The sequence below is a fragment of the Lagopus leucura genome, unplaced genomic scaffold (genome assembly GCF_019238085.1).
Source record: "Lagopus leucura isolate 7727_CA_CO unplaced genomic scaffold, USGS_WTPT01 Super-Scaffold_100034, whole genome shotgun sequence".
Classification (NCBI taxonomy): Eukaryota; Metazoa; Chordata; class Aves; order Galliformes; family Phasianidae; genus Lagopus; species Lagopus leucura.
The window spans coordinates 5763249-5778396 of NW_024962283.1; the positions used below are offsets into that span (position 1 = coordinate 5763249).

General features: G+C 45.5%; 1 protein-coding gene across 13 annotated transcripts in view; it reads right to left on the reverse strand.

The window, feature by feature from the left end:
• Nucleotides 1–15148, reverse strand: part of NCAM1 (neural cell adhesion molecule 1) — a 78908-nt gene that overhangs the window by 18883 nt on the left and 44877 nt on the right. For 2 of the 13 annotated variants that reach the window (XM_042882318.1, XM_042882328.1), the window contains exons 9-18: nucleotides 15057–15086; nucleotides 11580–11730; nucleotides 10823–11007; nucleotides 10389–10485; nucleotides 9891–10061; nucleotides 9323–9454; nucleotides 8227–8241; nucleotides 7599–7631; nucleotides 6523–6564; nucleotides 3963–3965 (exon numbers count right to left, since the gene is read on the reverse strand). In XM_042882318.1, coding sequence (XP_042738252.1) covers nucleotides 3963–3965; nucleotides 6523–6564; nucleotides 7599–7631; nucleotides 8227–8241; nucleotides 9323–9454; nucleotides 9891–10061; nucleotides 10389–10485; nucleotides 10823–11007; nucleotides 11580–11730; nucleotides 15057–15086 — 859 coding nt within the window. The remainder of the gene's footprint in view (nucleotides 1–3962; nucleotides 3966–6522; nucleotides 6565–7598; nucleotides 7632–8226; nucleotides 8242–9322; nucleotides 9455–9890; nucleotides 10062–10388; nucleotides 10486–10822; nucleotides 11008–11579; nucleotides 11731–15056; nucleotides 15087–15148) is intronic. The other 11 variants (XM_042882325.1, XM_042882329.1, XM_042882326.1 and 8 more) reach the window with 8 other exon arrangements.

Below are 15148 nucleotides of genomic sequence, written 5' to 3' on the forward strand. Positions count from 1 at the left end.
AAGGCGACTTATGGCTCTGGCAGAGCACCTCTGTCTTTACTTGCAGAGCCACTTGTGATCTGTACAATGTCTCTCTTAAGCACATGCTGACAGGCCCCTGGAGTGCAGTGCAACACACAATTAAGGGATGGATCGATTCTAGACAGATCCCCAAGAGAACAACACCCGAACTCTGAAACTGTGACACCTGCAGCTTCAGAGCCTGACCACAACCAGGCCACCAAAATCACACTGTGACGTTAAAGCTCAGCCCATTGCTTGGGACAAGGCTTCTCAAACCCAGTTCTGCTGTTGTACTAAAAGGGAAAGGACACAGTAAGGCAGTACTTGCACTGAGATCAACACTGGCCAGTAACACCGGCTATGGCTTCTTTCAGCCCAACAAACATCCCCAGTTCTAAATCTATTCTGCCTGGATATGCATTCAGCTGCTGATGGAAAGCATGTGCAGCACTGAACTGGCCAGAAAAAGGTTAATCTTCCAATATCTTTCAAAGCTGATCCTCAGAAGTAACTTGAAGAAATCCTCTAAAGAAAGAAATCAAGTAGAGTTGGGTTTGTTTGTTTTTTTTTGGTGAAACATCTATAAGAAAAATGCAAAACTGAGAGTGAAGCAGTAGTTTAAGATTAATTCCATCTCCTTACAGGCTGACACATGCTCCAGCACCAGCTGTTCCAAGAAGGCATTTACAACCCATGGACGCACAGTTCTTGGATGTAAGAGACACTCACTGGTGTTTCACAAAGCAGTTACTTTTCTTAAAGCCATAAGGATGGAATGCTCCTTTTTCATCAGTAAGCAATGACCACATCTGCCACCTACTGTACAAAGCTGGGGATCTGTCTTTCTGTGAGCTTACTGAGGCTGCATATCTGAGAATCTCTTCCCAAACCATGCTTCTCCTGGAATTATGAATGGTGAAAGCACAGAACGCATCACAGACTGGAAATCAAATGTGAACAGGTGAGGTCTGGATGAACAGAGGCACCTCACTCAGGCATGCTGAAAATACCAGATTACAGAAATACCCCAAGATCATCTTCCTTCCCCCAGTCCTAAAAGAAGAGATCACTGCCAAGGTTACTGATTTTGAATTCTGAGTTGAAGAAGTTGTTATTGGAATAATGCCCAACAGCTAAATGGAAGCAGGAACAAATGTCCTGCTCAACGTTTTCCTCATGCAAGGAACCAAATCCCAGCAGCACAGGCCATTATTCTGCCAGTCACCGAGCTGCATGTGCTGAAACATTCATGAGCAGCAGTGCTTGGCTTCTGCCTTACTTTGACAGACTTGATAAACGACTTTGCTGATAACAAGACAGTGTAAGATCAACATCTCCTTCGTGCTCTTTCCCATTTTTATCTCAGAGAGAAAATTATTAATAGGTAAACAGATGTTGAAGTGATAAGGGAATACTGTACTTAAATAATCCGACCTCTTATCTAACAGGACTAGAATTTTTTTCCAGTGATTGAGTACCAAGACTAAACTGGGAACGAACATCCTTTATAAAAATGCTCATTCCTGATACAAAGATTTTGAAACTTTGAGGTCCTGCTGCACTTTACATGCAGCCATTCCAAGCATTAATTGCTTTCACTGCTGAAATTTCTTTGCTGTGAGCTGCATGGTTTCTAGCTCCTGATTCCTTCTTTTCCCCATGGCTTAAGTGTGCCTCTGCTTCAAGAAAATCCCTTCTAAAAGGAGAACATGGAGCATTCCTGACTGCTGAAACAAACAGCTGCAGCGGTGCAAAACCTGGTAACGAACATTCTCCTTACATACACAGGATTTAATTGACCTCAATCAAGAAGATATAATCCAGATACAGGGCTGAAAAATTAAAAACGGGTTAGTGTGTAGTTTCAAACAAAGGAGGAAGAAGTTTAGTGGGAGGAGTTTAGTCCAGCAGAGTCAGCATCTCTACAGCGAGTCAGTGTCAGTAGCTGAAGAGAAAAGGCTGTCAGCTGAAGGTTAGAGAGGAACTCATGCTCACAGGACATGCATCCTCGCTACAGGAGAAGGGGCTGAAAACAAAAGTGCTTATAAAGGTGTGCTACATGCCTGCGGGGGGTTCTCCCATTTACACTGAGCCTCTCACCACCTCTCTTCTCTCACCAAACGTGGTCTTTCTGCCCAGCTACTGAAAAGCAGGTCAATTTGGTTACCAGACAACTGCAGCACTGGAGACTAGGAGCTTAAATCCTTGTCCAGCTGGCAGCAAAGGACAATTCTGCATCCTTGCTGTGCTCAGAGAACACAGCTGCAAACTGTCTGCAGTTATTTCTGCAATACGCAAACAAAAAGCTGATTTGTGCATTTCTGACTGCTGTGTAAATGGGATTAGATTGTGATCTACAGTGTCACAAGTTGAAGCTAACAAACACATCACAGCTATCGAAATCTCCACAATAAATACAGCCGGGGAAGAAAGAGCAGGTAGAAGTCTGCAGAATGTACACAAGAGAAATGAGTATCAACAGTAAGAAATAAGGAACAAAAAACGTAACATGCAAAAACGAGACAACCATGTCTTCAGCCCTCCAGGATTTTGCCTAGAGAGGGAAGAAAACCTGGAAGAGGGGCTGCTTCGGTGCATGCAGTCAGGCAGGAAGGTTACTGGTGTTAGTTTTGTTTTCCTGGCAAATCCCTGCTCAAACCCTGGCCTGGTGGTGGTCCACGACAATCAGGCACTTCAAAACTCATCGATTGAGGGGAAAAAAACCCAAATCCATTTGCTCCCTGGATTGCAAAGTGATTTATTAATTGGGGCAGCAGCAGGGCTTCCCCTCCTCTCTTCAGATTGTGCACAGAGTGGTATTAAGTGAAGTTTTCAAAAACACAGTGTTACAGAAAATATTTTTGCTACCATGTCTTAGAGACTAATTTCATCTCCATAAGCTGCAAGGGTCAATCATTTGCTTCTTGAAGTCACGGAAATCCCCAGTTAGAGGAGTTCAGACCTGGATTAATTCCTTTGCCTGGCTCCAAGTCATGGCGTGGGAGGGGTGAGCTGCTCTGGCAAGAACAGTGCAATAGTACCTCATGTATTTACTGCTAAGTGTAGCTCCTGTCACTACTCTGGGTGTGCCTATATGTGTACACACAGCTTATAAAAAAGTGTATCTCCTGCACTAGCTGTGGTTTTGTGCTTGACAGATTTATTTCTTCACATTATAACGTGACATGCTTAGCAATAAGCACATCTCAGAGATAAGGAACGTCTAATCCTCTGGATGAGCTACTGAACACGGACAGCATGAATGTATGTACACAGACACAGACATACTTTAACAGAGTTAAAGTATTGCTCAACAAGAAATAAGGTGATTTGCATCATCTGAACACTTTAACTCACAGTTACCCCAATAGCATGTCGTTGGCACTCTGCTCCCATAAGATGCAGAAGGGTTTTAGCCATTGGTAATAACGGCAGACAGTTTTTGAGCATTACTTGGATGCTGACTGTAATTCTGACAGGGAAAGAAGCAAATGACTGAGCCGTGTGGGTTCTGCCTTTTTTTTTTCCTCTCTCAGACGGCCTCAAGTTGTGGAAGGGGAGGTTTGGGTTGGGTGTGAGGAAAAAGTTGTGCAGCAGCGGTGGGGCAGTGGACAGGCTGCTCAGAGGGGTGGTGGGGTCACCGTCCCTGGAGGTGCTCCAGAGCCACTGAGATGTGGCACTGAGGGCTGCGGTCAGTGGGCACTACTGGTGGTAGGTGGGTGGTTGGACTGGGTGATCTTAGAGGTCTTTTCCAACCTCAGTAATTCTGTCCTATGAAATTTCTTCAAGCTCAGTGCAGACGACTAAAGTTTAGTTCTTCACATGCAGACAGCGGTGAGCAACTTCTCCAAAAGGCTGCAGAACGATTTTGGAGCCATGGAATTTGGAGGACCCTGGTCACTGACCAGAGGACATCCTCCCCCCAAATCTAGGCGACCAATCAGAACAAAGTGTTTTACCTTCTGTTCACCAGCGAGGACGACATCGTCAGCACCATGCAAGCCACATGACAAAGGCACATGATAGGCACGGACATGATTGGTTGAAAGGAAAGTGGAGGAGGTCACATGAAAAATACAAAAAAAAATTAAAAAACTGATGTAAACAATGGGCAAGGGAAAAAAATCAACAACAGAATTACAGACCAAATAAAATAGGAACTGAATTAGCCAGTATATATCAGAAACAGTGGGGAAACAGTCAAATTGCCTGGAAACATAGGAATATTAAAGCGCTGGGTTACGACCCTGGGAACGTTAGGCACAGCTGTGTCACTGCTCATTAATACCAAGTCAGGGAAGGAACAAAAGTTATTCAAGAGAAGTACTGTGGCCCAGAACTTGGACAGCTGAAGGAATCCACAAGACTGTTGGAAAGAAAAAGGGAACACATTGTTATTCAGAAGCAGTCCAGGCATCAGAGGTGAAATGGTCAAAATCACAGCCCACGCAGTTCAGTGGAGACAAAACTTGGCATTTCACATTGACGTGTTCTCCCCTCTGCAGAAAGAAAGGTCTTCCTATTTATTAACGACAGCAACTGAAAAAGGAAAATCTACAACGCATTGCCTTCCCAAGGACAGAGCTTTTGCCCAAAGAGCTGCGAGCAGGATTTGGTCAGACTGACAATTGCCACCCCAGGCACAGAAGCTCCATCCAACATATTCAGGAATACTGATGAGTTATGTGCAGTGATTTCCACTGGTGAGCTCAGGTGTGCGAGGGTTTTCTCTGCCAGTGAGGAACGAAAGGTGGTGCACTGGAAGCTGACTAAGACAGCATGAGGATGGCAGCGACTGCTCACTGAGATGAGAAACCCCAAAGACTGCATGACAGGAATAGAACAGAAAAACAAGAAAAAAAAACAGTTGGTGGAATGGAGGACACTGCTAAGTCCATGCACTGCCTCCCTTCCTAATTTGCTATCTGCTTTCTAGCTTGCCTTCTTCATGAGTGTTCCTTTGCCTCACAAGAAAGAGGCTAGTGGGTAAAAGGATCCACTCCTCCTAAAGCACGTCCTACAAAACAGCAACACAATATTTTCCCTCACAGTTAATGCTACCTCCCAGCCCCACAGATGGACAGCCAAAAAGGAGCATCTGCCTCCTAAAGCATCCCACAGGTTATTACAGCCTTGCTACTTGCTCGCCTCTCCCTCTCCACCCAGCCCCAAAGTCCGATTAGAATTAAAAGCTCTCTTCAGCAGTGCAGAACTGCTGTCACCTCAGACGTGTCAGGAGTTGAAGTTTGCCTTATTGAAGCCATGGAAATAGAAGAGTGTTCACTGTGGTCACCAGCAGCTAGAAGTACAAGTCCTGTTATGTGTAAGAGCATGCAGTGTGCCAATCATACACATCACTTTTACCTATTTCAAAGCTTCCTTCAGCAGCTCTAAACTAACTCTCCTCCCTCCCCAAACACAAAAGCAATCACACGCTTCAAGCTTTTATTATTTCCCATTTAGAGGCCATGGGCCATTTCTAACCCACGACACGTCAACAAATGGCTCGTTCACTTTAAGGCCATCTTCACAGACATAACTTTATTATTGCAAATCAAAAGAGAAAACTGGAGTTTGTAGAAATGATTAGTTGAGAACACACACATGCACCGTGTAAACCTGTGTCTTTCTGAACTGCTTTTTTTGTGTTCCAGGACTACACGGCAGGTAATTGCTTGATTTCTCTACGGCATGCAACTTTACCCTTAGAGGAGAAATCCCTACTTCTGGGGGTGGTGATTAAAATTACACCATTTCTACATCTCCTCTGTGTCAGGAAGGTCTGCCACTGAACTCTGTACAGCTAACCTAAATCTGATTTTTCACAATGGCTCTTCTGCCTCCAAATTCACTACATGATCCAAGTTTTATTCTCACAGACTGCCCAGATCCAGCCTTGAAGTTACTGAACCTGATTCAGTATCAGAATGAATCTCACCAACAAGGCACAGAGCTAGGATGGAGGGAATCCAAATCCCACTCCCAGCTGAGATGCTGACTTCTTGTGAAGTCTCATGCAGGCCAGATAGGAGCAATGCTCCCCCTCCCTGCAGTCCTCTCTGCTGTATGATACTCATCATGTGCATCTTCTTTCAGCATCCAGCACTGAGAGCCACAACATGAACGCCTGTCTCTAGATTCGCAGTGAACAGACCGAGGCAGGATATCAAGCAGATTATCTATTCCATGCCCCTTTTGTGAAGGCAGCTTTACCTCTCAAAATCACAAATGGAAAACATTCCTTTTGGAAATGATCACCTTTCTTTCTTTCCCCTCGTTTCTTCTAAATCCCACTTATCAATTTTTTACCGCATGCTTGGCAGGACAACAGTAAGGAGAGGAGTCAGAGTGGAACCATGCTGCATTTAACAGCTACATGCTCACATAACAGATTAATGCCTGGTTCTTGGTTAACAGACAGCAAACCAACAAAGCCTCATGCCTTAATTCCCTTGACAGAAGGCTACAGCATAACAAAGAGCACTCTGGACCAAAGGGGAGCACTTCCCATCTACTCACTTGGTGGCTCTGTGCTTTCGGATGCAGGGAGAGGCTGAGTTGCTATGGAAACATGAAGGATAGATAAGACATGTAAAGGTGAAGCACAGCATGAAAATAAGTTATCAGAGGCAGGGAGCAGGGGTGAGGGGAAGGAAAGAGAAAGCCTAACAAAGAGAGAATGAGAATGACACTGAATCTCTATGGCAGATATGATTCACCTGGAGAGACTGCAGAACTGTGCTGCCCTGCCAGGGGAAAAGGAGCCAGCCTGCGTTGGGTCCTGCAGTGTGCCAGGCTCCAAGGGTCTCCACTGAGGCTTTTTTGTCCTAAGGAATTCTGAAGCTCTGAATCTAACTTCAGAGACAGCTACAGTGTTTCTGACTAATTTGGGCCCAAATAGCAACCTGGTTCATGTTGCCAGACTGCTAAGCACTAGGATTCTCAAGAGGAAATATGGCATGTTTTGAGGAGGTAACAGAATGAAAAGCCCCTTAGAAGTGCTGCTAAGCAGCTCCCTTCCAAGAGCAGAAGACAGACTGTGTAAGCACCGAATATGAGGATCACTAGGAAATAAGCACAAAGAAGAATGTCACTAATTCTAAACGCCCTGGGGTGAATGCAACATGAGAAACCTGAGTTGTGATGATTTCTCTATTGCTCTACAGAAGCACCATCTGCTGCTGATCATTTCTCCCCTGTTTAGCTAAGAAACAGCCTCTTTGGTTTTCTGTGCTGTGAGGATTTCAAGAAATTCAACCTCACACCACAAAAGCCAAACACATCCCATGAAGTGGAACACAAGTTGATTAGGAATCTTAAAATCAAAGGCCAATGATGAGAGCTTTCACCCAGGCAGGCTTGCTCTCTGCACCAGGCAGCACACCTGGGAGTCGTCTGTGATATTTCCCTCTCCTAGAAATCAAACCTGTGCTCATCTGCAGTTCCTCTACCAGGAGACCCAGTTCTTAATCAGGGGAAAACATCTGCATAGAAAAGAAGGAAAGCACCCAGGGATGTTAGGCAGATTGCACCACACTCAGTGAGGAGATGCATGCAGAGCAAATCCAACAGGACAACTCTCCCACCATACTCACTCTCTGCTAAACACGCGGGGGCAGCAGCACTTGCTAAAGAAAGAAAGGAAGGTGAGGAAGGGACTCCTGTTAAATGCTGCCCAAAGGAGGGCAACTACAGTGCAAAACAGACTGTCAGATCAAACCTCCCTGGACAAAAAGCACGAGCAATGGAAGCACTGCCTCCTAACTCAGGACTTGGCACTTTGTTAAACCTGCATGCTGGACTCCGAATCCTTGTTTTAAAGCCATTTCCTCATCATGTGGGATCACTGAGCACACTGTCATTCACCAGCTCTCCCATCGAACCAAAGCCACATAAGGGCAGTGGAGATGCTGCCCAGCACTCTGCGTGGCTTGAAGTACAGCCCACATAACCACTAATTAATAATTAGACAAGTGCTCTAACTATTTGAATCACATGCTGTACAAGACAGATGTTAACCCACAGTTCTGCTCTATAAAAGATTAGTATTACCTATAGGATGACTATTCTAGTGTCAGTTTTGTTAGGAAACAGGCAGTACCAGTTATTTCATTTCTAATGAACCTGGAGGAAAAAAGGCACTAGATTAACAGCTAGTGCTATGTGTGTTAGAGGAACTCTAGGAACAGAAAAAGAACAAAACAAATGCAGAGAGGCACTTACGTGAGTGAGGGATACCTGCAGTATTTCCATGGATGGAACAGAGACAAAAATAAGAGACAGAGATAAACACAAACACACACACAAAAAAAAAATGTAGAAGAGATGAGAAGAGTAGACAATGAATATGGAGCTGGAAATTCAAAATACCACCAGATGTCCCAAATCCAACCCTAGGGAGTGGGGGAGGCAGTAGGAGTTATTACAACAGAACTGGATTTCAAGCACGAGGGCTGGTGTGTACTGTGGCTTCCTGCACAGAACCTGGATTTCTAAGCAACAAGGAAAGCATACTGCCACACACTGCTCAGTTCTGCTGAGGGAAAAGTTGGGAGATGAATTCAAGACCATGCACAGATCTCAGGGCCTCCAAGCATGCAGATATGTATGGGATAGGAATACTGCTGGCTCTGAGCTCAGGAGACAGTCCTGCACAGTGGTTTCAGAAGAGCTATGAACTGGGTTCACAAGTACAGGTGTGATGGAGGGAAGAAGAACATGCTCTAGGTCTAAACACAAAGGGAATGGGGAAGAAGAACCCTAGGAACCGCAGGGGGCTGAAACAGGGAGAAAAGTATTATGGCGCAGCAGAGCATCCTGCCATCAGAGGGGAAGATTGCCCAAGTAAGGCAGACAAGAGTCTATGGAAATCATTTCATGCATTGCGTGGACATCCTTAAGAAGTAATGTGCAGAAAAGAGAAATCATCCTCCTTCTTTTCCTTCATTGCTCATGGAGGCTCCTTTGTTGAACTTACTGATTTCTGATTTGCAAGGAACCTCATATTCTTTATTACCATGCCTTTCTCAAATTTCTGCTTGTTCTTATTACAACTCTCCATCACACAGCCCCTTCTATTTGACAGAATACAGCTTATCCTTATAACCCAGAGCACAGACCAGTGTGAATAACTTCCCTGCCTCTCACCTTTAAATAAGATTTTTAACTAGCGAGGAAATTCACTACACTCAAAAAACACAACAAAAACAAAGGGTGCAGCAAGGTCTGCAGAAGGCATTGTCCATGCATGACAGAGTCCTTGGAAAATGCAAGGAGAGAGAAACCAGAAAAGCAGAGAGAGATTCTCAGTGTTACTTACGAACTGGCTGTGTCTTGAAGTCGGATGGCAGACTAATCTCACCCACACCCTTGCCATTGACTGCAGACAGTCTCACTGAGTAGGTTGTCTCAGGTTTCAGGCCACTGATAGTGATTGTGCCCTCCACATTTGCTGTTGCAGAAACAAGAGAGAAAAAGCAAAGAAACACTCAAGCTCTGAGTCAAGTCATCAATGCCATGTTCCTACTGCACTCCTGACACATTTAGACCACGAACAAAGCCACATAAACAGTGAAGACAAGGAGAAAGGTCAGAGCTACCATTTCTGTTTGAAAGAATTGATTAGGGAGGGACAGAGCCACAGCCTTTCTAGAGGGGATGTAGTGGAGTTCACAGTAGACACCAAAGGGAATCATCGCTCTGCTTGTACCAAGCTGTTACTGAAAAACAAATGTTAAAGAACTGGTGTGGGGCCTCAATGAAATTGCTGAAATTGCAAAGCTATAGAATCCTCCACGCTAGCTTTTCCCCGAAGGAAAGAAGGGATGTTTTGAGATGCAGATCGAGAAGGTAACTTTTTTTTTTTTAATTTTGCTTTACCATCTTACCTTCTTTTGCATCATACAATCTCGAGTGCCATTCTCCTTCACCCAGTGCTCTCCACTCTGCTTTGTACTTGAGGATGGGCACCCCACCAGTAGCTTCAGGCTCATCAAACTCCACGCGGGCAGTACTAGAGTAGGGCTCAACTCTGTCAATAGAAGGAGAGGACGGAGTATCTGGGGGAGGAAGGGGAAACAACCAGTGACACATCAGACAGCAGGAAACAAGGGCTACCAGCTCCCAACCTGGCAGAGAAAGCAGAAAACTAGGAACACCAAGAACACTCTAGTCATGGCTTGATAAAGGAGAGGACAAGGGCAGCCTGTGACAGTCCTCAAAGAGCTTTTAAGAATACTAATTAGACAGTGTAGAAACCTTAATCTTGTGTCTTCTCTAAGAGGTCAGAGACTCAAAGTGCTTTCTCCAAAATCAAATATTTCCTTTAAGAAAAAAGGACAACCTGAAGAGTAGCATTTCCTTATCTCCCTGCCTGGGATGCTCACCCGCCTGCACAAGAATGAACTCTGAGGATTCCTGGCCAATGCGGTTCACAGCAGTGCAGTTGTAGTTCCCAAAGTCATTTTCAGAGTCTGGTGTCACCTACAGAAGAAATTGAAGTGCATGTTTGGATCAGAAGGCACTTTTCATTCTGCTAATGCCATTTGCGTTTTACTGGGGAAGGAAGTAATAATGAAATTCATGTGCTGACACACAAATGAGAGAACTACAGTGAGCAGAAAGTCAAAAGCAAGGAGAGGGGGTGGTGTTTGCCATGACTTGATGTCCTTTGCATTTGTGTGCCAGAAATGCCACAACCTGCTGCCCACTAACAGGGCACCCTGATGAAAGACTGGGCTTCATCAACAGAAACACATTATTTGGTAGCACTGAGCCTTCCTGGTACACATCCCCTTCTCCCCTTAGTGCTTTTCCTCACCTCCAGGTAGCTTGCTGATGGAGTGTTGTAGATCTTGATGTTGCTGTAGTTTGAGCTGGGGAGCAGCTGTCCATCCCGGAACCAGGAGATGACAGCACTGGGATAAGCAAATACCTCACAGGTGATGTTCACTTGATTCCCTTCCCAGGTATAGACGGCCACAGGGCCCTGAAGCTTGGGAGCATCTGAAAGAAACATTCTTGTGAAGGCAACATAACCAAGAAAAACTCCTGAAGGAGCCCAGCCAACTTCACTGCAAGAACTCCTTGGCTGAAACCCAGGCTGATGTGGGAGAAGGAACCTAACGTGGGGATAGGAGACAGCCCTCTCATCCAGGGGGCTGCTGGTGGTGGTGGTCTTTTGCTGAAGGACATAGGAAGAAGTCCGCCCAGAACCAAAGGCTGTCCCTCACGCAGAGTGGGAGGACAAGCAGACAGCAAGCTACACGCCTGGGGAAGTGCAACGTTGATACGCTCCATGAATGAGCCCACGGCAGATTCACAGCCCATGATCTTCCCAGGATGCAAACAGTGTCTCAGTTGGAGTCAACTCATGCAACCATTTGCACGTGTGCACACAGCAAAATGCAACTCTAACAGCATTATTTCAGACTGAGCTGCTTCCCATGCCCTCTGCTTATAATAACAACAACAATAACACAGATTTCCCTACTCGTAGGTGCCTCCACCTCATCAGAAAACATTCTCCCCCCCTGCCCACCCGCCCATATCCCACGCCCTGCCCCTCACCCACTTACACTGCACTTCGAGGTACATGGCCTGCGAGTCCTGCCCGATGGTGTTGCTGGCTGTGCACACGTACTCTCCAGCATCTGTGTATTGGATTTCTTTGAGAGTCAGGGACGAAACCCGCGCGTGGCTGCGCACCACGATGCGCCCATCCAGGGTCTGGCAGGAAAGGAATTGAGAGTCAGGGGTTGGGCTTTGGGCAGCGCTGCAGCTCAGGGACAAACACAAATCTACCTCACAGCAGCCCTCCAGTGCTCAGCACTTGGAAGCGATCACCTGGCAGGTGAAACCACGGGCACAGCACTTCCTAAAGCAGCTCAGCCTTGTTGCACAGGACTGAACAGAGCATATCAAAGCACTCAGGTAACGGGAACAAAAAGAAAATAAATGAAGGACTGAAGTATCAGATGCTGCTACACGACTGAGGACAGCTGAATAACATCAAGCTGCTTCTTAGATTAACAACTGCGGAGATCCAGCTCTGGTTAAAGCAGTTTTGCCAGGATGCTTTTGCAGAAAACCTCTGTAACTAGTACCATTTTCACTCAGAGAATTTGAGACTTCTCTCACTGATACCTGTTTTATTTCAGCATCCGTTAAGTGGCATTAGTAAGAACAGATCCAAACCTCAGAGCTGAATCAGGCAAAATGAAAGCTCAGAGCTTTCACTTGAGCACAGCACCAAACAGAGCAAGGTACAGGGAGCAGGGCAAGCAAACTATGGGACCCTTCTAAAGACAGCCTGCTTCAAGTTCTTGTGATGCTCTAAGAAAGTTCTAGAGCAAACTCTGTTGATTGGAAGCCAGTTCAGAAATTGCTCCCACAAGCAGGAGAGTACAGGGACATCAATGAGAGAAAAGGAATGTAAAATCCAGGCTGTCATCTGTTCAAAGGGATTGCAGTCACTCAGGGATCCAACCCAAACACCCTCCATGCTGATCCTTGTGCTAATGTGGTCAGCTTGGAAGCTTTAAAGGACAAGCTTTCTCATCCTGTTTCCAACAAACTGAGCACCCTGCTGCCACTCTTCAGACCATCAGAGCTCCAAGAGCACGCTGCTTCTTGAAGGATGTGAGACAAGTGCTGAGATTATGAGGATACAGCTTGAGGAAATCACATGGACAGGCACTGAGTTGTAGCACCAAATGTGTTTCTGATACCTCAGGTGATCCTGCACGCCTGAAGCATCCCTCTGCTCGGAGCTGGGGGCCTACAGCTGTGAGACTAAGCTTCTACACAGAACAAGGTGCTACCTCTGCTGGCTCTGAATACTAGTCCATTAGTCCATTTGAGCTAGCCAAATTTCAAATGAAGAAAGTTATTACCTTTCGACACAAAAGCAGTTAGTATGTGCATCTCTTCTACCACGCACACAGGTCCACTACAGCCAATGCCACAAGATACAAATTCTATGCCCTCTTCTGTCCTTGGTCCCTTGTGTTACTGGAAACTGTGATTTATTTCAAGAACACATTTCCTAGAAGTGGTGAAGGGTCCCATAACTGTGTATCTTACACAGCCAAAATCCAGCTCACTTCTGAAACTACTGCAGTAGGATCCATGAACGTAAAGACTTCAGACCTGCAGTTTTCTCGCCATCTTTTAGCTCACGACTCAGGTGACCATTCTGTTGGCCTCTGACTCAATCAGGCAAGAGTGTAACTACACCTATAGCAAAACAGCAGCCCACGATCGCTGCAGCAAAGATGACTTTACGTCGTGCCACCTGCCTCTCCAGGATTCAATACAAACAGAACAGTGCCAGGCAGTTCAGATAAATGAATAACTTAACCAGAAATATAACCGATCCTGAAGATGTGGCTGTATATCTTAGTACAAAAGGCATGTGTAAAGGAAAAGGAAGATTAGGGAAATATATTCAAGGAGAATAATCTCCATGCAAGAAATCACGCTACTGCTTCTCTTCATTTCTATTTCAGACCATCAGATACTGGCAATCCCTGGCTATTAGAGACATGGGGTAGGTAGAAACCTGTGAGCCAGAGCTGTGGGCACCTGTAATCCCTTCACCCAACTGCCCTGACTTAGACAATTTTGCATAGCAATGTTTCCCATAGTGGTGGGACAACCTACGAGACACAGGCAACAACTCACACCACAGCAAGGCCATGGATGGGGCCCTGGGCACCCTGAGCTGCTGGGGGAGCCCTGCCCAAGGCAAGGAGTTGGGTGCTGGTCCTTAAGGTCCCCTCCAACCTAAGCCATTCTACAGTTCTATGACTGCAGGTACCACTCTTCTCTCCAGAGAAGTGTGTGACGGTGTGCCGCATTGCTGAGTGCTACAGGTTGTGCTGAGGAGCACAAAGGTGTTTTTCTTCAAATTCCAACAGCACAGTCACTGCATCAGCAACTGGAGTAGACGTTAATACTTCAGTGACAAGGGGGAACAGATGAGACAGGCAGGGAATGCACCTTCCCCCTTCCCCTCTGTAGGATTTTTCAATCCTTTCACAAGCCAAAGCATCCATGCCAATCTAACAGCCTTGCTTGCCCACTTTCCATACAGGAGAGGTCATTACAGAACAGCCCCTGGAAATCCTGACCACAGCCACAAACTCCAGGGACAGAAAGTGAGGCGTCCTCTCCCAGCTCTGCGCTTGCATTTCACTAACTCATCTGCAGCTCCTCGTATTTGCAAAGCTGAGCTAATACCCAGTTAGCAGGAAGGCATTGCCGATCAGGGATGTAACTGAGGTACTTTTAACTGAGTTTTTAAGCATCCAGTGTTTTTATGAGTGAAAGCAATGAGGTGCACTTAATGGCAGATGATTATTATTTCTACAACACAGTAATGAATTGAAACAAAACAGCAACACACCATACTGTATTTTCCTGTTCCCCTTCACTGACCCTTGAAAATTAAAGGCAAGTGACAATGATTCAGTAAGTGGGAGCATTTTCTGGAAAAAATATAATTTTGGAGAGATTTAATTGCATTGATTTTGAAACAGAATACGATGCAGTTATCTTCTAAGAGAAGGCCAAACTGAAGAGGTGCCATGAGCAAACAGATGAGTTGGCTGGAGCAGAAGAGGCTATCTCAGAAAAAAGGTACCATCCCACAATACACACAGCTGCTAACTCTTAAAACTCCAGAACAGAGGCATGACCCACACTTGCAGACTGAAGGAAATGGTGAAGCTGTATTTGTCAGGCTGCAGATTTGCCTTCCCTTTCTTCTCCCTCCCCCGGCACTTTTTGTCCTTTTTTGAGGTGACAACCAGGATTACTCACTCCCAACACAGCCAGTTTGCTCATCCAGAGATGCAGAACTACGTGCCAAGCAACTTCTAACACTATTAGCTGTTTCTCTTCAGTACCGGTACTTAATTTATTTGTATTATTAATGCTGGTTTAGTTGGCGTGGTTGCTGGACTAGAGATTTGTTAATCTGTAATGCTTAAAAAACAAACAAAAATAAAAACAACTAGGAAGTTTGCTAAAGGTCTGGTATAAGATTATACCTCTTGTTTCTCGGGCCGGGTCCACGAAGCCTGGAGAGAACAGATATAGAACACAACAACAGGAGAAAAAAAAGCAATACAAGTTTATCAAA